General features: G+C 41.0%; 1 protein-coding gene across 1 annotated transcript in view; it reads right to left on the bottom strand.

The window, feature by feature from the left end:
* lmbr1 (limb development membrane protein 1) overlaps positions 1–21,937 on the bottom strand; it is a 41,880-nt gene that overhangs the window by 2,963 nt on the left and 16,980 nt on the right. Inside the window, exons 6-16 of the mRNA XM_026179785.1 lie at positions 16,978–17,104; positions 16,657–16,725; positions 15,941–16,005; positions 15,581–15,653; positions 11,346–11,435; positions 10,131–10,207; positions 9,594–9,671; positions 5,700–5,773; positions 5,352–5,442; positions 4,658–4,724; positions 50–211 (exon numbers count right to left, since the gene is read on the bottom strand). Of these exons, the coding sequence (XP_026035570.1) occupies positions 50–211; positions 4,658–4,724; positions 5,352–5,442; positions 5,700–5,773; positions 9,594–9,671; positions 10,131–10,207; positions 11,346–11,435; positions 15,581–15,653; positions 15,941–16,005; positions 16,657–16,725; positions 16,978–17,104 (973 nt within the window). The remainder of the gene's footprint in view (positions 1–49; positions 212–4,657; positions 4,725–5,351; positions 5,443–5,699; positions 5,774–9,593; positions 9,672–10,130; positions 10,208–11,345; positions 11,436–15,580; positions 15,654–15,940; positions 16,006–16,656; positions 16,726–16,977; positions 17,105–21,937) is intronic.

Raw genomic sequence — 21,937 nt, forward strand, 5'->3', positions numbered from 1 at the left:
GCTGGTTAGAAACTTTTAGGATATGTACAGACCCTGTTGATGAATTTACCTAACGCCTTCAGGAGCTCTTCCCGGACCGCTGAGGTGAATTTCCTCACGAGACAAAGTGTTGTCACAACTGCAAACAGCAGGTTGTACGAAAGGACGATGTAAAAGTTTCCCAGCCAATTAAATCTGCCAAAGTCTCCCAAAAGATCAAACCTGGTGATGCCTGTGAAGGACAGAGACACACACACACACACACACACACACACACACACACACACACACACACACACACACACACACACACACACACACACACACACACACACACACACACACACACACACACACACACACGCACAACTGGGTTACAAATGAGGTTGACATTCATTCAAAAATGTGCAATTTCTTACTCAGAACCGTGACCTTTAATAACTCTTCACACAAAGCTGTGATAACCAAGAGTCGAAATGTTTTCTCCTCAGCTGAATTCCACAAAATAAACAAAACCCTGAGAAAAATGAAGTTCATCTTTCCAAGGCTCCTTCTGACAAGACAAGTATTGTTCATAAGAATTCTTCCTAACAAAAGCAGAAGGCTGCAGCAAACTTATGAGCCTCTTTGAAAATGTCATTCTCCTCAGGCCCATCTTTTTCAAAAAGTAAAAAAAGAAAGAAAAAAAGAAAATAAAAATCTGAAAAGGGGGCTTATATACAAAAACAATTTAATATGGATTACAGGAATTAATACATTTCTGACTTGTAATAAAAAAAAAAAACTACTTGTAATAGCGTTGGTGCACTTTGGGTCTGAGACCAGCCCTGTGTTGTAAGGTGGTACAAAAACAACTACTTCAAGAACTCCACAGATTCACACCACTAGTCTTCACGCATGCAATTCTAATTTCTGTTGACAAATCTGCACATTTCCAAGCAGATTTACGCCCAAATCTGAAAAAATCAATCAATCAATCAATCAAACAAAAACTAACCTACATTAGGCATTTCCACCCTCTTCAATAACCTATTGCGAAGACAGAATGTGCCCACTGAAATCTCAAACACTATGGACAATTCATATTTGTCCAATCTCCCCTGTAAGGTCAACTCGTGAACCTCTAGACCACTTTTAGCACTGCTGCCACACTGCTGTGAATATGTCATCATGACCTTTGTGCATCGTTCGTCTTCAATTTGTCTCCATCGACGGCCACATTAACACAGTTTACGTTAATGAACTGATATTTCAGCTGTGTTTTACCAGTTTGCCACACTGACGGGAATCCAGTGTCCAGTGCAGAGGTATAGTGGTCACATCACGACTTCAGGGAGTGATCTTAAAATCGACCACGCTAAAAGCGATCCGGAGACGGCCTTGAAGGGAGGTCATCCAAATGTACAGCGTGTAAGAATTCTGATTTGGTTTGGACCAAAGCAATTTCACTCAGGCTTGGGTAAACATCCACTGACCCACTGCATGGCAGAGTTGCTGCTTATTTTTATCACTTGGCTGCATCTTGGTTAATGTGAGCACAATTCTCTGAGGAACATAAAAGGATGGCGAGCTAATTATAGCAGCTAAGGTGGCTTGCAGGTGGACTTCATCTCTCCTTCAGACAAAGATAAAGGAGCTCCCTCTTAGCTCTACACTGCCAGACCAATTTCAAACCATCTGTCACAGCTGATCACATGCAGCTTGGAAAGCCATCAACACCCTTTTGTTTTCCTGCTTATCCATCCATGCGTTCATGCACTCTAGCTGCGCCATCCCACAGAGTACTGTGGGGAGATAATTAAGCTTTCAATAACCTGTGTGCACAGATCTGTTTAATGTTATTAAATCATCTTCTCCTATGTTAATTTTGCATGCAACATTGATGAAGGAAATTACTGCATCAATATTTAAAGTCCAAGTACCATAACGGTATCCTGTCCTGCTATCTGTAAGCAGAAATCACATTCTCATGCATCAGACTGAGGAAGCCCTAGTCCCTGGACATTCAACTTCTCCTGTAACATCTTCACAACCTCTGTCATCAATTAGATTGGGCAATCGATTCAGCGTCTGGAGAGATGTATTTACAGCCGCAGTAAGCGGTTTGGCAAGCATCAAGGACCTTTAACAAAATTGCTTGAGAAAAGATGGGGAGAGCGATGATGGAGACCCCAGTCAATACAGCTAGCCACTGTGGTCGGGCTAAATTCATTTCTAATGCCAAAGGTTTTAAACTTGGGTTAGTAATGTGAGAAAATCTAATTGAGGGTTTAAAAAAAAAAACCCATTTCAGTCTCTGAAATGTCGGTAGGGAGACGGAGACATTATCATGCTGCTGTTCAGAGCCGTCAGGACGTTACACTGTGTTTCCATCTTCACTCTGACCCTGCCTCAACTCAGCAGAGACCAACATGTCATGCAGAATTTGTCAAAGTTTTAAATATGAATTGGTGCAAAGTAAAACCAAGCCATAACGTCTGGTGATATTACCATTAATCAAGCTGGATTTGATGGTGATGCAGCTTAAAGTGCACAGAGAGAGACATTAAAGTTCACCCAAACATGTGTAACCTGCAGAGGTGGGAGGGGAGGGTGGAGCTGGTTGTGATGTGCATTTGGTGTAACTAAACATTTGTTACTACACTATTAAACATGCTGCGTGCTCTAGCACAATTCCCTTATCTCTTACACAGTGCATATTTACCACCCACCGACATAAAAACGCCTCACGTCAACACACGAAACCCTTTCTTGTCTCTTAACATCTCACTTCGTCACACTCAACTCTTTGCACGTCTTTTTTTATCTTGTGCTGAGCGGCCTTTTCTCTTCAACTCTGTCTCATGCATTTATTCCTTTTCATCCATTCAGTGTCACAAAGCAGAACCTGTTGATATTTTGTAAAGCTCCCAGTGAGTCACTGTATGCTCACTCCATCCTATTTTCCCACTCTGTTGCTCACACACACACACACACACACACACACACACACACACACACACACACACACACACACACACACACACACACACACACACACACACACACACACACACACACAAAAGTAGTGCTATTTAAACAGCTGTGCTCTGCACTCTGCATGTTTATTAGTGCCATTGTGATGGTGCTACTCCTGTCATTTTTATTCTGCCTGCACTCTTTTCTAACATCACCATGAGAGACTGTAGGAGAATTCAACTCCTGTGACCTGGTGTTGGTGGTAACAATGAAAATTGTTGTGGGAGAGGAAGATTTAATCTTTCTTCTTGTTTGTGCCAAGGACACAATGACAGCTCTGATAAGTCTGTAACCTACATTTCAATCATTCAGTCGTAACACAGCAAAAATACCAGCTTCTGTAAAGCTCACTAATGAGCATGCTGTATCTTGTTTCTTTCATTAACAAAGTCTGTTTTTGGGCAGGAATATTTCTTGTCTGTTCTGCATGTTCAGATTATAAAAGGAGATACAGTATGCTGGTCTCAGCCAGGATAACCCTGAAAGAGAGGTTTTGATCTTTTTCAGGTTTTCCTTGATAAACCAGCAGTTGGAACTTTTGCATCGTTCATTTGGTAGTGAGAGTGGACATGCTTATAGCGAGGACAAGCCATAGACCAAAGTTAGTCTGGGAACCCATCAGCTTGCCAATAACTTTGTTCTTTACACACCAGAAACACCAACTGGAATAGAGGATAACTGATACCATGACCAAACGCTGTTCTGTCCACCAGAATGGATCTGGATAATTTAAAAAAAAATGTAAAAAAAAAGAAGCTAACAGAAAACAAACTGATCTGTAAATGATAGCGGTTTATAGAGATTACACCAATGGGCCTTACTGTCGACCGCTTTCTTTTTTAGACCATTATCCTTTCTCTGAATGCAGAGTTTCTTTTTCCCCCCCTTCCAATCTGTATTTCTATCAGTGCAGTTTACTCTGTCCCTGGTGCTACCTTTTCTGCCCTCTTCAAATCTGGAAAACCAATTGCTGCTGGTTGCACATTGCAAAAGGGTTGGCCTGTTCACAATATTTAAAACTCTGGTATAAATCAAGTTGGATTTTCCCAGCCTTGCATGTCCTCCCAAATTCCAGCTTTGAATCACATAAACTGTAGTGTTGGTTGGTGGATTCTCACTTCTTTCAGACAGAGCAAGGCTAGCCGTTTTGTCCCTTTAACCCTCGATTATACTTTCCACATCCAGGAGTCCGCTTTGGTTCGCTCAGGTCAGAGTGGCAAATTTCATCAGACAGTGAGCGCAAGGGTCCATGCAGATATCCATGTGTCACCACAAACATTGGTCAAGGGAAAATTTATATTACAATGCATCAACTACACATGCACCCTAGGTAGTGGACTTCAAGTACAACAGGAAGAACTACCCAGCTGTCAGTGTCCACAATGGACAATAATCAGGGACTTACATTTTCAAGCTATCAAACTAACAAGCTACAGCTTCATATTTAGTGGGTGGACTTGATCACCCACTATTAATGTTTTCATCTAACTCTAAAAAATGTCCTTTCTTTTTGAAAGATGTCAAACTGCTGCTATTTAATCATTTAATGTGTCTACAAAAAATTGTCTCTGAATGAAAAAAGAAAAAGCAAGCTGCACTCACTCTCCTTACCGCAGGCAAAAGAAAATACAAAAACACTCACATGAAAAAGCATACTCACCTAGTGTTCTGGACATCACTGGCAAGGCTGAGCTCAGCACCAGGATGGAGACACAGCAACCAATGATCTGCAAATAAGACCAAATAATCAAACCTCCGAGTTTAGCCCTCAACAAATTACATGCAATTTATAGCGAGTGTGAAGCAGAAAAAGCACCCATTGCACCAGCAGTTTTAGCCGTGATGTGCCCACACACATACACGCCACTTGATGATAAATTGGTTCCACATATTATACAATTAGTACCTCTGAAGATGCTCATTATGAGGTTCCTTCTATTGTCCTTTCAAGTCCTTTCACTGAAGCATCATGCTAGTTAACAAGCCTCACCACTCCCAAACTCATTACCAAGTGAATAGTTGCCACCCAGCCCCCTTCTCCCCCTAAGAAAAAAAAAAAAAAAACTCACTCTCCCTCTGATGTACAAGAAAAGAGCTTGCACTTTGCTGGTGTTTACGCAACTTACAAACAAATATTGAACAGATCAACTAAGGCTATTGAGGGGCCCGGAGGAAAACATTAGTGAGCAGCAGGGACAGAGAAGACAGGAAGGCGAGAGCAATGAAGACAGAAAAAAAAGACAGGGGAAATAGATGAAACACAGGAGGGGGCAAACACATCAGCACCTTAGGAGCAATTTCAGCACCCTTGCCCCCACTTCACCCCACTCCCTGCCTTTCTATCCCATCTTTACCGTTGTCATGGTTGTGTCATCCTTCCTGGGAGTGAGTCCCTCAAAGACACGCAGACTGTAGAAGCCAACGACAGAAGACACCATCAAGTAGCTGTTCAGCAAATCAATCAAGGAGCAAAAACACCTTGCTGCAAGTAGAAAGCAGCTTTTCTTTGAGTCAACTTTTTATGTGTCAAGGCTCAACCTTTTCAGGTATCATAAAGGGTGATGAAACAACGCAACATGTTTTCCGGAAGGTGTTCAGCTCAACTATGTCCTGGGTAAACAAAGCTGCCTTGGCAATGTTGCTGTTGGCCATGGAGCATGTTACTCAGGCCACAGACAAAGGGGAGGTCACTGAAAGGATACAATATGAGGACAATCTCCAGCACTGCCTGAGCCACACCAAATGTGGACAAAGAGGTGTTCCCAATGGCTCGATCCTAGAAGAGAGAGACAAATAGGAAAACAGGGATATTAAACATCCTACACTACCCTTCAGACTAAAACAGATCACAAAAATGACAACACTTGGTGTTGTGTACGACTGCAGACATGAGCAATTACAGAAGACCTGCAAAAGTAAGTACGTGGTGCACGAAGAATTTCCCTACTTGAGAAAGACAGAATCAAATTGGCTAAGTAATGAATGGAACAAGATGAAAGAGGCTCTTTGCAAATCACTGTCGACCATACAATATGTGAACAGGTGTTCAAACAAAAACGGCACATTGCTTACGGTAAGAAGAGTGTACAGGCTGAAAGCATGCCAAAAACATAAAAACAACTAAACAAATCCTTTAGCAAATACACTACGCAAACCCCCTCACCCATCCTCACCCCTCCAACCCCTAAGGCCTTTTGAAAGTGGAGCAGGAAAAAGACATACATCCACATACACAGCACATACCAAGCATCTGAGTTGTCAAATGCCAAATATTTGCTTTTTTCAGACTTGGCACCCAAGACGATCCTCCAGAGGATTTGTACATTTAATGGGGGTATATACACAGTACTTCACACAAAGTTACCTAAAACTCCCCTAAAAGTATTTGCTGCAAATTCAGATTCTTGCTGATACAATAAACCTATCTTAACAGAGCTGTACAGCACTAATCCAGTCATTTTATTTATTTATTTTTACTCTAAATCATAGAGTACTGCATGTACAGTTAGAGTACAGAAGTGCAAGGCAAATGTGCTGTTACTCGTCATGCAATATGCACCTACAGCATATTAAACTGCACAGCATATATTTGGTGTGCTGCCGTGGTTTCTGTTTGAGATTTGCATTTGTATTCTTTTTCCCTTTCCCACTTTAAGTGTCTTTATCTTGATTTGTTTTGTAAAACGGGCTGCAGGGGAAAAAAGGAAAGCCTGACAGGTTGTTTCATGCCTTTTTATGCAACTGTCATCCCTGGGAGCTTACTGCAGAGCCATGGTGCAGTGCCCTCTCTCTCTTACACAGAGAATTAGCAGCATTAGCAGACAGAATCTGATGTCATTTATTAATGGAGGGAGGGCATGCATTAAGATGGCGTGTGCACTCGCAATAAGCATGCACGTGCGTACACAGGACACCTAGCTTGTGCTGTGCACCTCCTTTCCATTCGTCTTTACATTCCGGTAGCAGAAAGAGTGACGGATCGTGTGTTACTGTGTGTGAAAGAGCAGGATAGGGGTCCATAGAGGGAAGGGTCTATGTTCCAGTCAACTCACACTGCACATTAAGACTGCATATTGAGGCTGATGAGGCCGTCAATGCCATACATACATCTATACTTCACATTCTTACTTTGTACTAAGTTGTTTTTGTTTTTTTAAATTGTATTTAATTTGATTTTATTAACACAGCTACACATGCACCCTATGATTAACATATTTCAAGGCAGTCCCGTAAAATATTCTCATATTTTTCATCTTTCGTATAGTCAAAGCCATGTCCTACTCATGTATCCAGTTGCCAACAACCTAATTCCAACCTATAAAAAATCTAAACAAGTGGGAGAAGAAACTGTTCAGATCTCTGAAGTTGCTTGTGCCCATGTAACAACCTTGAAACAGCAACTGCGTTTCAAAGTTTACTTTTACAGTCATACTCATTTAATTTTATTTTATTTACATGGTGCCAAATTTAATAACAGTTGCCTTATAGCACTTTAAATTGTAAGGTAAAGACACTACAGTAATTCAAAGAAATCCTGCCTCCACCCACCCACCCCACTAAGTAGGCACTTTGCAAAAGTGGGAAGGAAAATCTCCCTTTTAACAGGAAGAAGCAGGCTCAGGGAGGGGTGACCATCTGCCGCAACCAGTTGGAGTCTGAGGGGGTTTAAGTGACAGACATTTGCAATCCATACATTTCAACGAAATATGAGAGGCTGCTGTCATTTAATCTTACAGAATTTCTGAAATGTAAATATTAAATATACATATAATAAGCAACAAGCAAAGGCTTGATATTCACATACATTTCCAGATTTTTAGATAATCTTAAAGCCAGTTATAAAGTGAAAAGGGTGTCTGGAGATGGGAGGTCAAGTTGTTAAATACATGCAAGGATAAATGCGTTTGTATGTCCTCTCTGTGCCTATGTGGACTCTCTCCAGGTACTCTGGCTTCCTCCCACAGTCCAAACACATGCATGTTGGGCTAACTGATAATTCTAAACTGGCTGCAGGTATTCATGTAAGCGTGAACTGTTGTCTCTCTCTACGCAGTCGCACCGCGACAGACTGGTGACTAGTTTTGGGTGTATTCTGCCTTTTGCCCCACAACAGCTGGGACTAGCATGACCCGGATCTGGACAGGCAGAAGATGGGTGGATGGATGCAAGCCTTTGTGCATTTGGACAAGGGCAACTTTAGTTGGGTGAAAATTACTGTCCAGCCACAGTAATTGCCTGTTTTGCAAAATAGAGTGTCAAGTGCAGTGGCCACCAAAAAGAAGGGCCTGTAGTAACAGTTTTATTGGTGTCTCTAAGTGCTTGTTCATAAAGCTGTAAATCCCTCTGTCCTATGACAGAGGCAGTGCCAACTTCTCATCTATAGCCACCTGCGTTTCCTCTCTGCTCGTCATCCTTTTCTTTCCCTACTCCATGTTATCCTTCTCTATACCCATCCACTGCCCTGTAAAGCTGAGCGGTACACTGCTCAGTATTCTAAAGACTACAGCAGGATGCTTAGCTGGAAGGGAAGACAAACACTGACAGGGCACTTCTATTGTGCTCTACTCCCATAACAATCAGGGCCTCATTTGACTTTCCCACAGTCTGAGTCTCTCTTGCTCTGGCAGTACCTTGCCGAGATGTCAAACCTCTCTCTCCCCTCTTATATCACATTCTCTCCCCTGTCGTTATCTTTTTCCAGACAGAGGGCAGAGGGAATTTCTGTGCCAGAGGGGCACAGTCTGAGAGTTAGAGGATAAGGTTAAAGAAGCATGATAGATGATCTCATATCAGTATTGATTGTTTTAGGAAGATGAGATGGCCCCTCCTGCTCGTAGATTTGTGAGATCAGAGGTGTGGCATCCATCCAGCTCAACATAAAGCATAAACCATTTAGTGAGGCCATACTGTCAGGGAGGACAGCTTCAAGCTACATGACAAGTGTAATTTGGGGGATTTTCTGCAATGTGTCATGCCAAAGAAAACATCTCTGCTCAATAAAATAATTGGAATGTCGAGGGCAGCTCTGTCAGATGCCCGCGAGATGCAAAATGAAATGAGGGAGAAATAGGATACATTATGTTGCCCCTTTTCAGACAAGAATGCAACCACAACTGCACACACATGCAAGCACACACATGCACGCATCTCTGTCACTGCAGATGAGATGAGATACAAGGAGCTTAAAACACATTGCATGTTAGGCAGAGATGAGAATCTCAGAGCCATTCCACACTTGGTGGAATGGCTGTTTCACAGTAAGAGCCCTTCACTTGCCCCCGTCTGCATTTGCACAAGGGAGGAAAAGCAGCTTATTCACCCACTGAGGGCAGGAGACACATAGCAACCTCATTGAATTTGCACACTGCTGTGAAATGACTTTGAATGAGCTTCCAAAACAAAACCAGAGCCACAACGTTGAAGCCTGATTAACATCTGGTCCAGTCTTTTCTTCCAACGTGCACCTGAGCATATCTGGAATTTGATTTATGTCTCCGCCAGGGACAGGGCAGGCCCGATAGGCAAGCCCTACTGCAGTTTACATTCTAGGTGTGTGATGGTGTGAACGCAAAAGCCTAGTTAGACAGAAGGCTTACTGTGGATCCCTTGGGCATGGCAGTCTCATCTACTAGAAGATAGAGGATGTTCAGTGCCACCAGAAGAACAGAGATTGTCTGCAGACATAGAGGAAGACAAAAATTTGTTCACACATGGTATAATTATAAAAAGATTGATCAAATCCTCCAAGTATCCGGCATCATGATATAATTGAATGCATAATAACAATCTTGTAACTGTAAACTGTGCCAAAATTGAGCTTCTCAAAACTTAAACAATTTGGGGGTTGTGCGATGCACGTGCCCTGCCTTGCACATGGCCTTTCTACCTTATCTAACAGTATCAGACGACAAACAGTATTCACACACTGTAATTTATTTAAAATCACTGTTGTTGTAGGTTGGTATTCAGCATTGTCTTAAAACATCCATTAAACAAAAGTAGTTTCCCCACCCAGACTCTGTGGGAAAAGATGGATTTTGAGGTACCGTGTTACTCCCAGTGGATACCAGCCAGGCTGTAAACGTCATGAGCAAACAGTGTGGGCCTAATGATAGGTCCATCTTAACACTCACCGTTCCTGTGAGCAGGATCAGCATCACTATGGGATACAACAAGTTCTTCTCCCATCCCGATGCCTTCTTTCTTCTCTCTGTGAGGACATGAAAGTGCAACAAAGAGTGAGTTTATTTATTTTAAGAAATGTATGTACGATGAACTAAACTCCTCCATTACACTTTCCACTACTTGTTAATTAATCAGCTCATCAAAGAACCTACTGCAACCACAAGCCCTCTGGCTTTATTTACAGGGTTTGTACCGCTTTGTTTAGTAAAACATATCGCGAGTGTGTGGGCTGAGCACAATCTCAGCTCTCATCGCAACCGCCCCACCTGCAGGTAATATACATTTCATAACCTTCAAAAATTACACTCTTCCTCTGTAATTAGCCACACTCATCATTGCCTTAATTAATGGAAAAAAATAATAACTCCTGGATGAAAAGAAATGCTACAAAATTAATTTTATGATTTATATTTAGGAGAAAATACGTATGCATGTGCTGGGCGACTTATGCCTCTCATTCTTCTAAGCCAGATGAAACATTTCAGCTTTATATGTACCTCGTATTTCAACGCCTCATTCATCATGTTTATAGACTTTGCTGACAGCCCATGGACCACAGGCACTATGTCTTACAGACATCAACTGTCCTCTTACAATGTGTATTTGACTGCCCTTTAGTATTTGCTATTTTGACTTCTTTCTCCATTTCCAACCTTGTTACTCCTCCTTATTCTCAAAGTGCATCCACCCAGCCTGCCCAAGAAGTTTGCCAAGTGCACTTTATATGCACCATCCTTCTAAATTAATGACATCACTAAAAGGCTTGGTACAATATAAAGTTTGCATCTTGTCCAATATCCTAAGTGCCTTTGTGCTCTCCTACCCCTCCTCCTACCCTGCTCCCCAAAAGGCTCAGGCTTCATTTATAATATCCTAAAATGGATGGGAAATTATCAGGCAGTTCTGGTCCAAGTCCAAATTAAGAAATTAAGGCAGATGAAGAGAAAGCGGCTGCCTGTCAGCAATATGCAAAAAGCTAAGCTAACGTCTGTGGCATATATCTCCGAGATGCAAAACAGAAAATGAAGAGAAATGATGCATATCATTTAAAGAATAAAACCAAGGGAACAGAAATAATAATAATTAAAAAAAAAAAACAACTCAAATGAAAGGCAGCGAGAGAGACAGCGAGAGAGTATAAAAACTACCACACACATACTTACCCAATTTATTCCTCTGATTTCTAATATTGTCCAGTTCTTTGTTGAGCTGGTGAGCAAAGCTCCCTCTGGTATAAGCGTGTGTGGAAGACCCTGTGAAAATAAAAATATTCAAAATGTCTGAAACGTGCTGTATGAGCACATGTTGTGTAGGGATAATATAGAGCTATGTTTCTTCTCTTAAAAATTTTTATTTCACAGAAGACAAAGAAAAAAAAACGATGCCCCTTTTGAAAGGTTTGGCTTTTTTGCTTTGTTAAAACAGCCTAAATGACTATCAACAGCAAAAATAACTCACTGTTTTTGTTGCAGCTATAATGTTGTTTAAACAGAAACAAAGCTCCTCTTTTGGACACCATAACTTGGAAAAAAAAAAACTTCTCTTTTTTTTTTTTAAACTTCCCTTAAATACTTAAATAGACGGAGAGGATGTTAACCTCTCCCTGTATTCATCCTACCTCAGCATATGGTATTTGACTTGTCTTTATTAAGCAATCCCATCAAAACAAGTAATCCTGCACAGAAAATAACAACGTGATCTCAAACAAGTAAAAATAATCTCTTGTGTCAGGAGCTGTCTAGCACATGCCACAACTGGTTGAGTGGGCTGGATAAGACAGCAAGGGATTCTCCAGGAAAACCACAAGGCCAGCTCATTTAAGTCTAATTTATCTATTTTACTCTGTTTTCCTTCCAGCTCGACGCACTATCACAGAGGCCCCTCGAAGCCAAAGTGGAAGAGTATCCATTTGCATCCCTCGGGTGATTGGCAGATCAAGACCAATTAGTTCAGTGTTACACCGTTACTAACGTGCAATAAAAATACCATCTTTCATCTTTGTTACAGGAGTGAAGGACCAATCACTTTGATCAGACCTTCTTCTTCCCTCTGTTATTATGTCACGCCCTGTCTGGATGGGTTTAAGTAGGTAAAAGAGGGTGAGATAGACGCAGAGGTGGAGAGTTAGCAGTCTATGCCCGTCTAAGGATCTGAGCAAGGGAAAGTTTGAACCCTCCAAGCAAATACGCTCAGAACACAACAGGAAATGTCATAGATAGTTCATAAATAGTTTTCTTTTTTCCAGAGACAAACTGAACACTTTGCCTCAGGGGAGCCAAATCTGTTCAGCTGCAAGTGAACTTATCCTTTACCTACGTGCACTGCGTATTTGAACAAGGCCTGACGCATCACTGGCACATATAAATCCTTGCTTAAATTAAAAAAAAAAAAAAAAAAAAAAGAAGTTTGTGTGGGGTTTTTCTTTTCTTTTTTAAAACCATCCATCCAAAACAATACTTTACACTGAAAACAAAGGACAATAAAATCGATTGTTCAAAGCAGAGAAAGGGAAATGCTTAGATTTTCAACTGCAGTATCTTCAATGACATCACAGCAAACCGAAGTTAAATATATCCTTCTACTCCTTCTGCTGGCAGCGTCAAGTATAAGACTGAGTTACAGCAAGGCAGAGATGCTGAGTGGGGCTTCTGGCAGTCAGGAAGGCCTGGAGTAATTCAACATATCCTCTCCAACCTTCTCCACAGTCAAAAAATTACGTCATTCACAAATATGCTAAACACCATGCTGAGACAACAGAGGCACTGGCAAGGTCACTGTGCCGCATAGCATCTGGACGAGTGCTCTGTTTTCAGCACATCAGGGTGGTGAGAGGGCAGTCTGTACAAGTGTGTGCATCGCTTTGCCTGTATTGCAGTATATTTATGTGTGCCTGGTGCTGTTTTAATATATTCTGTTCTTCACTATGAAACTACTGAAACAGTATATAAACTGGTCCTTGTAAACTTTGACAAGCACAAATACAAGTTTTTTTTAGCCTCTCACACATCTACCATGTGTATGGAGACCTGCAACATCTGGCAGTACAAAGGACAGTTTAGGATTATGAAACAACAGAAGTGAAAGGCTTGTTATGGAACTAAAAACTGAATCAAGTTACTTTCTGTAACTGAGGCAATGCAATCAATAGTGTCAACAGGACGTTTTATATTTGCTGTGTCTCTCTGACATCATAAAAAACCCCAAACATTCATTTCTGATACAATGCACCATTATTCTTGAACCTTAGTTCACATTGGCTGCACATAGCAGCCATCACTAGGTGCTCCTTTTGAAGCAATGTTGATGGATCTACAGCTTTGACTTCTATATCTGGAATCTGAGAAAACTATTGTGAAAACACAGTGTACAGGAATTAAGATATAAAGACCACTGTAATTTCTGCTTTAGCACAACAGTAGCAACAGTGATGATAGAGACGAACAAGGACTTTGTTAGGAATTCAACTTTTTGAATGTCAACTTCTTGAAACCCATCTATTAGTTTTTGGGGCTTTTTTTTTTTGGTTATAAATGGAATAGTTAAAAAGCCCATCAAAGAAAACACAGATTACTGGTGACAACATTGGATCTGCCACTCCCACAGACTTTATCATTGGGGTTTGCATACAGAGATAAACGAGTGGAGTATTAAAGTCAGTATCTCTTGCTTTGCTCTGACCTTTTTTTCTTTAAAGTTTGAACATAGAGAAAGTTGAAGAGCAGCGAGAGGAATCGCAGGCTGACTCCATCCTGACTTCTGTGTCACCAGACTACTTGTGCAGTTGGGATAAATTCATCACCCTGTATATACATTTAAAAGCAAAATAGTAGGGGTGCCACAATGCGTTATTACTTGTAACAATTGCCAAGCACCATCCATCTTTTATCTGGACATTCTCCTTTTAGGTTCATTACGCTTGTTACAAGAAAAGCAGACACACATTGCTAATGAGCCGGTTTAAACCACAATGTCGTGATCAGCAACACATAAACTACCAACATGTCATTACAAATGGGCAATTTCATGCCACAGGAGGACAACAAAGGACCAGACATGTAAATAAACATGAATGCATCAACTGATTAGGCTCAACAGTCCACATCTACAAACACAAACTTTCTAAGATGATAATTTATTAGAGAGGCCTGATGCAAAGCGGACACCGGTGAAGCAAGAAGACAACATTGCTCGTCTTTGGAGTGTGTCCCGTGAACTGTTCCTGACCTGCTCTCTACTTAATGCCCTGAGCAGATCAAAGGAACCACGCTTAGACGTTCAGTTGCACCTAACTATGACCATGAACAATGAGTATTTGCATGTGCACATACTTGCATGCATATTGTATCTGCATAAAAACATTATGTCTGATAAGCAACGCTTTAAGCTTCACTGAACATTCCCCTTGCTTCTCTCTCCAATTCCCACCTCTCTAACAGACAAAAATGAACTGCAGCTTGTCCTTGGTACACATACTGGGATGTTGACCACTGTTGTTTGGTTTTTTTTTTTTTTTGCCCCACCGTGACGTGTAAAGATCAAACAGTCCTGGAGATGATAAGGAACAGATTACAATTATTCTATCAGGTAGTTCAAAGCAGGGCACTGAGGAATGAGCCCTAAGAAACTGTACGCATTGGTGGCACTCTATGGAGGTGGCCGGCAAAGCGTTCAAAAACATGTGTTATCTAGGAGTGATCTCGCTTACCTCCCGGGTTTAAAAGGACACTCCTTTCTGTTCATTTACTCACATCTGTACACTTGGTTGCGTGCTTGAGTTAATATTAAAGTAGGTTTTGGAAACTGGCCGAAATACTTCCTGCTTTTTTTAAGATTATTTAACGTCAAACAAGGAATTTGGGAACACAGAGAACTGGACGTGAAAAGGAAATGCAGGCTAAAAAAATATAACATCTTCAACATTCTTCAACACTTCAAACTTTCCCTAAAAAAGCAGCACAAGGCTCCCGGTGTCCTCTCAGAAGAGTTATGGCTCTTTAATGTCTACAGCACCAAACCCTTTCGTGAAAAATTTCATTTCCATCCTATTAAACAGGCTGCCATTCGAGGCCTGACATTAAATGTGGCAATCATTTCACCAATAATGGCAGCGGCAGTGGATTTTCTTAAGTGGATTCTTAAGAAAAACTTCCTAAACAAAATATGGTCCTTGCCATAGTGGCTGCTTTGACCTTAAGCAGAAAGTTATGAGAGTGTGACGGTGTCAGGGAAAAGCCAGTGACAAGTGTGTGTGAATTTTGTGAATGTCTGTGTGTGTCTGTGTGCCTAGCTGAATTTTCAATGCTAATTGATTCCAGCGTGGCCTACTCCATCACACCCAATAGGGCAGTCAACCCCTCCCCTCCCCTATAATGTGCCAACACGTCTCCCACAGACATACCGTTTAATCTCCTCTGAAGGGTTTCCTCCTGCAAATGGATGCAGTAAATCTGCTCATCCAGGTCCTCAAGGATCTAAAGGGGAGAGAGCAGAGTAGGAAGAGATGAAATGGGTTATAATTAGGCCCGAAGTGGGACTGGAGCAGTGGCAGATGGGAAGATGAGTTGGTGATGTATTTGTAGTCCTCTGTTGTGATTTTAAATGGCTAAATGAGACATCTTTCAGACAAGAAGAGCAGACTCAAGTCTGTCTGTAGAGACATTTTTTTAAAGAAATCTGAACAACAACTGTTTAATAAACTCTTTTCCATCGACTCAACTTTTAGAAATGCAGTAAATACTTCATCCAAGTGATTACTTACTGTCGGCTTCACTAGCAACTGGCCCATGACGGTAAACATCCTGGACAACCCCACAGGAGTGCACACTACACAGGAGACAGGACAATACGGTCAATTTGTTTAAATATAATAAAGGCATGTTTCCACATATAGGGTCTGGAACTTTTAGTTCAAACTTTTCAGAGGAAGTATAAGAAGTATCCTTTAGACAGTTGATTGTCCACAGTGGACACCAGGCGGCGACTCCTATGGTTACAAAAACACTTTCAGTTGTGCACAAGTGTAAAAGAACAAAGCCCTCAGCTTTCCCTTCAGTAACACTTCACTAATGCTCCTCTCTGAGGAGTTCATGTCAATAGATTTGGTTCATACTGAGTGAAGCACATTCTAAGTTCTAAATTATCCAGGGTATGCTCAACTTGGCCATCAGAAGAGGGCCACCCCCATGCCTATCACATTCAAAACACCAAGTGGGCGATAGTGAAAATCCTCAACTCGAGGCTTTGAGTTATAAACCTGTGAACCAAGTTAACAGGAGTTTATACCCAAAAATAACATAAAACCTGCCTAGCCTATAAGGGTGCTGAAACCATGGTGGAAAGACAGAGCTTTGAGGTTTTCTTGTTTGTTCAGAAAGGTTTCTCGGACTCAAAGTTTTAGGTACTTTGAGGGAAAACACTGCTCATAGAGATACATTTTCTATTTGCATCATTTTGTAAAATTATAAACACACTTACTTAGTAAAAGGAGTCCTCCCATCAGAGAAATACAGGAATAGAGGTATGGCAGGTAGAACTCCCAAAGATCTACAAAATATGTAGACTTTTAGTAAAAATGAAACTTAGGAACAGCTCAACACTTTGGAACAAGCCAAGATGTGTGTTCATTGGAGTTTTAGAGCTGCTAGAAATCTGATTTCCTTCCTAAACAAACTCTCAGCCTAGATTCATAGTTAATGCACAGTCAGATTGTTAAATCCTAAAACTATTCCTTTATTTAAAAAACAAAAACAATGGGTTTAAAATGACCAATCATGTAGAATATTACAAAAATCATACCATAGAGTGACTCCATACTGGCTGCATCATTATCAATGAGGGCTGATGCCACCCACACAATTCCAAGAATGAGCAATGCCAGGAGAAAGAGCATCACAAAGGTCTCCAAAATGCGTGCTTTAATGCCCTGACAGGAAAAAAAGCAGGAATAAGAGAGAAAATTATTTCAATTAAAATAATGCATATAAAATCATAATGATGATACACAAAAGTTATATTATCAACCATGTCAAATTTTTACGTTTACATATACTGGCCATTACAAAACAACAAAATTCACACAGGACCCAAATTCCCAGAGTTTTAGAAATATTAAATTTAGATTTAGTCAGTCTTAACTAAAACATTATTTAGTTTTAGTCATGGTTTAGGCCTCAAAATTCTTATATTTTAGTGAACTAAATATCTTAAGATTATTTTAGACTAAATCTAAAGTATAAAGTGCAAAAGTTTGTTTTATTTTTATTGGTGAGAGTTGTTCTATGTGGTTTACAAAGTGTCTTATTTTCCTCAACATCAAATGTGAAATGTGTCCATATGTCTACTATTCTCTTCCTCCCATGCACGGGACCATGCATGTTGGCGACTGATCAAATTGTGCACATTTAACCTGACTGCACGATTACTTCTGATTACTTCCAAACTCGTCCCGCCTTTCTACACACATTGATTAAATCTGATTGGACCTTGTCTCTCCATTTTCATCTCGTTTTCAATTCGTCAACTTAAGTGTGAATACATTTCATCATAGTTTGTCCTAGAGCATTACTTTTTTTATGTAGTTGTTTTCGTTAAAAGAAAAAAAAAAAGTTGTTGACAGAAACTATACAAAAATTTATAAGTCAACAAAACAAACACTGGTGCTTACAAAATATTTTCGTGGGATGTGCGTTTTTGAGCACACAAAAGGGCACAAACATGTCTCAAAGCTGACAGAGTGCTTCCACTTAGTGAAAAGGTGAAAGACAGAAGATGTGTCAGAAAAACATCAGAAGGTAATTTGCCAGAACGAGTTGGTAAAAAAAAAAAAATAAATGTTGGAGAGAGATGACAAATCTGTCAAATATGGTCTTGGTTCCGTTATGGCTATGACTGCTAACTGAACTGGCACGTTGGCATTTGATGACTTTATTCTTCTCTGGAGAAACAGGATTGATGCAGGGGTATGAAGAAACCTTCTGTGTGCTCTGATTCAGCCAAAAGCACCAATCAATCAATGGACAACATTTCAATATCAGCAGCATAACACAGCTAAACATGCAACCAAAACATCAGCATGAGCTACACCTGCTGAGGACCACACTAAAACCGGGGAGCTCAGAAAACTACAAGATAATATTCAACATAATGCTTTGTTTGACCTTATATGTACCATGTAGTACTGTCTCCCACATATTTCTATTTTGCTATAACCCACCTCTAAATGAAGCACTAATATGGTTCTCGTTAATTCAAGCAGAACATCTGTAAAACAAATCTGTATAAGTGTTCAAATACTTTGTATAGTCAGGAATGAACTTTAAAGGAGCTAGAAGTGCTGTTTCCTACATTTCATATTGAACTGAACATGATTACTTTTACAGGAAACCTCACTTCCGCCCCTTCTCCTTCACTTAAACTAAACAGCATCATTTCCATTCACTCCACACAAACATAACATAAACGCTCTCATCCACTCCTCTGTAAAACAGCTCGTTTATATACACATATTGTGGTCTATAAAAATGGGTCCAACCAGGGATGGTGGTAGTAGAGGTAAAATTAAAAAGAGGAGGGAGGAGGGGAGGGGTTCCTGGGGTGTTGCAAGGAGCATGAAGCCTGGCTGGGTCAGCTACTGTCTGCGATCAAGAGCAGACCTCCCATCTGGAGCCGATTAGGAGCTCCCTTAGCACCACAGTCATGTCTCAGGCCGTGCAGAAGAGAGGGTTTGGGGTAATTTGGGTTTTCCGGGTCACAAACTGCTGAGTGGTTAATAAAGTCCTCCTGTACCTGTTCACACACAGTTTCCATAACCTCCCACCCCCGAGAGCTGAACTGTCTAGCACTGTAAGACAGATTGGTACTCTCAAACGTCAGCTTAGGCTACCGTGCATGGGATAACAAGGGCTCTCTGCTTTTGAGCATTGTTTAAATTAGGTACATACGAGTAATTTGTTACCAGCTAACATAATGGCTGTGTGGGTGCTGTTCAGTATTTGCCAACAGGTACACTCGCTGTGTGGCTGCTGTTCAGTATTTGTCAACAGCTACATGGAAGTCCATGAATAATAACGAAGCCTATTTAAAGAGTGGAAATGGCTTTAATTCTTGAGATTAATTTTGGTTGTTTTAAATGGGGGGCAGAGTTATTAGTTCCTCACAGTTCCACACACCTGACCTTCAGCATCTGCATTTTAAAGTGGAAACACTTTAACATTCCCTTACTACCCACTCTACAGCTCAATGTGCAAATATGCATTAGTCAGATAGTCAATATTCGTATTTAATATTTAATAAATGTGATCCCTACACTTTGCTACCAACCTACTCAGTATATATTTACTATAGTAATGTAAGGAAGGAAGTTTCTTTCTAAGATTTCATTAATTTTCTGTAGTAAAAATCCCCTGTAGCATCCCTTTGCAATTACTGAGAAATGACTCCCGCTTCTCGCCTTCTCTTGCGGTGTTATTCTGGAAAAGCCTCTGGGGTCAGTGTAGAATTTTCTAGCATGGCAGAGAGTGAAATGGGCAGGGTCTGGAGTGCCTCAGTGTGGCCGAAGTGGACACTGCAGCCACAGGTAACGTTAGAGGGGGTGGGACCTTTAGTCAGCACGAAATAAGTGCTATGGAAAAATACAGAGCCTTAATAGAGACATCATGGTGGTGACATATAAGTGAACTACGCATGCCTTTCTGTTGTGATATTTAGCAATGAATTTATCAGTCAATTGAAATTAATAGGCTACAATTACAGTAACAAGCTGACATAAGCACACATTTTGCTGACCTTCTAATGCTCAGTGTCTGCACGTTATATCGATGTTGCAATCAAGCACATCACAGATCAGCTCAACTGTGCAGTCGGGAGCACGCTAAACACAGCTGAATAGAAAAGATGGAGGAGATGGAAGAGAGAGAGAGACTGGTGGAGGAGAGGAGTCAACGTCTGAGCATATCGCGTTCCCTAGAGGTAAGAGAGGTGAGAGAGGAATGCTTTCAGGGACTTCAGCCACATCCCTCACGTGGTCTCTTAAGGATGCATAAGAACAAGCAGAAACCACAGGCAGGACGTGTGTCCGCTCAAGCGCACCAGTCCACCTTAACAAGATGTCCAGGCCATGCTGAAGGTGTATTCCCTTTAGATATGTCTCTCAATCATTTATAAGACTCAAATCATTACCCATTCAGATCATTTAGGGCAAAGGCAATGCTTGTCACCTCGCTTACTATCACCCCTGGTTCTTGCTTCGCAGGAAGAACGATCCACTGTGTCAAAACCGATTTGGGGGGGTCAAAAGAACGGGGGACACTGAAAGTGACTGATTTGAATGGTTTTATTGATCCATTTACATGCATGATATAGCACAGTGAAAGTTCTGCTTATGATCACACATTCTTGCAAGGAAAAATGTAGCCCTTTGCACCTCATCGCAAAATATGTGGTTTAAAAATAGGAAAATCCAAGTCAGTCATCATCAGTGATCAAAGAAAACTGTCAACTGGTGAAGGAAGGGTGGAAAAAAAAAGAAAAAGACTGCGCCTTGGCATCTAGAGTGCCCGTTGAAAGTTTCTATTCTTGCCTTTCTAAATGTGTAACTACCTCTAAATATAGCAGCTCTGAAATATTCAGCATCCCCCGATCCTCACACTGACATCGAGTGAGGGGCTGCAACTTTGCTTGTACAAGACAAGGGAGATTTTCTAAGAAATGTGCGTAGTGGCCAGAGAGGAAAGTAATCACTTCATATGCGGCAGCAAACAAACATGCATGGATTGATCTACCCACACACACAGAAACACACAATCAGACAAGTTCATCTTTCTCCCAATCCACCCAGTCACACAAAGCTACAGAGGGCTTTGGAAATAGTTCACAAGCTTGTTGCCTGGTGTATTCTGCAGACAAACTAAAGCCAATCTTTCATGACCCGTTTCCACTTCCAAGTAAAATCAAGTTGCAATCAAACACAGGACGAAACTAAGTTGGCACAGGCGTTTCCTAGTCGCTGTGATCATTCCATAACAGGTCAGCAGGTGATGGCAGAGATCATCCAACGGACCATCCTTCTGCTCACTGTCAGGGACGTGTGCAACAAGGGCCAAGAGTGTAATAAGTGAGGAAGGGGGCAGGGTCCTTTTCACTTCCAAGCAAAAAGACCTGCCCTCTTTGCTAAAGACATGCCAGATGCTCAGGGACCTTATTAGCGTATCCTTCAACCAGTCGGTAGCAGCGCAATGACCGTGTCAAAGACAGAAAGCAGAGGAGAGGGACACTGCCCTGTAAAGCTGCGCAATCAACTTCTAAGGACTCCTAAGACTTCTTAATAAACAGGGCAGAAGGGAAATGGCTGGTGTCAAGTCATATCATTCAAACCACAGTGAAGCAGCTTATCTGTTTGAGTACAGATGCTTAAGAAAACAGAATCATTTTAATGAATAACATAGCTTTCAGTTGTTTGTCAAGTCTCCCTCTCCCTTTTGTTTTTTTGGTTTTTTTTTTTTTTTTTTTTTAATCATCCTATTGTGGCAGCACCTTGTGATTATATAAAATCCTTATATTAATAAGAATTCAAATAGATGGCTGCTTCCTGGGTTTTGTTAAGCGGAAAGTAGGGACCAAGCACACCTAATAACACATAATACTCTACCTAACTTAACCCACAGTGCAAATAAAGCTGTGTAACCAAGTCAACGTGAGTTACAGATTACTTTAAAATCTTCAAAAACAGCTACAAAATCAGCAGAGACTCAGTTTTGTT

This window comes from Astatotilapia calliptera, chromosome 9 (assembly GCF_900246225.1).
Source record: "Astatotilapia calliptera chromosome 9, fAstCal1.2, whole genome shotgun sequence".
Classification (NCBI taxonomy): Eukaryota; Metazoa; Chordata; class Actinopteri; order Cichliformes; family Cichlidae; genus Astatotilapia; species Astatotilapia calliptera.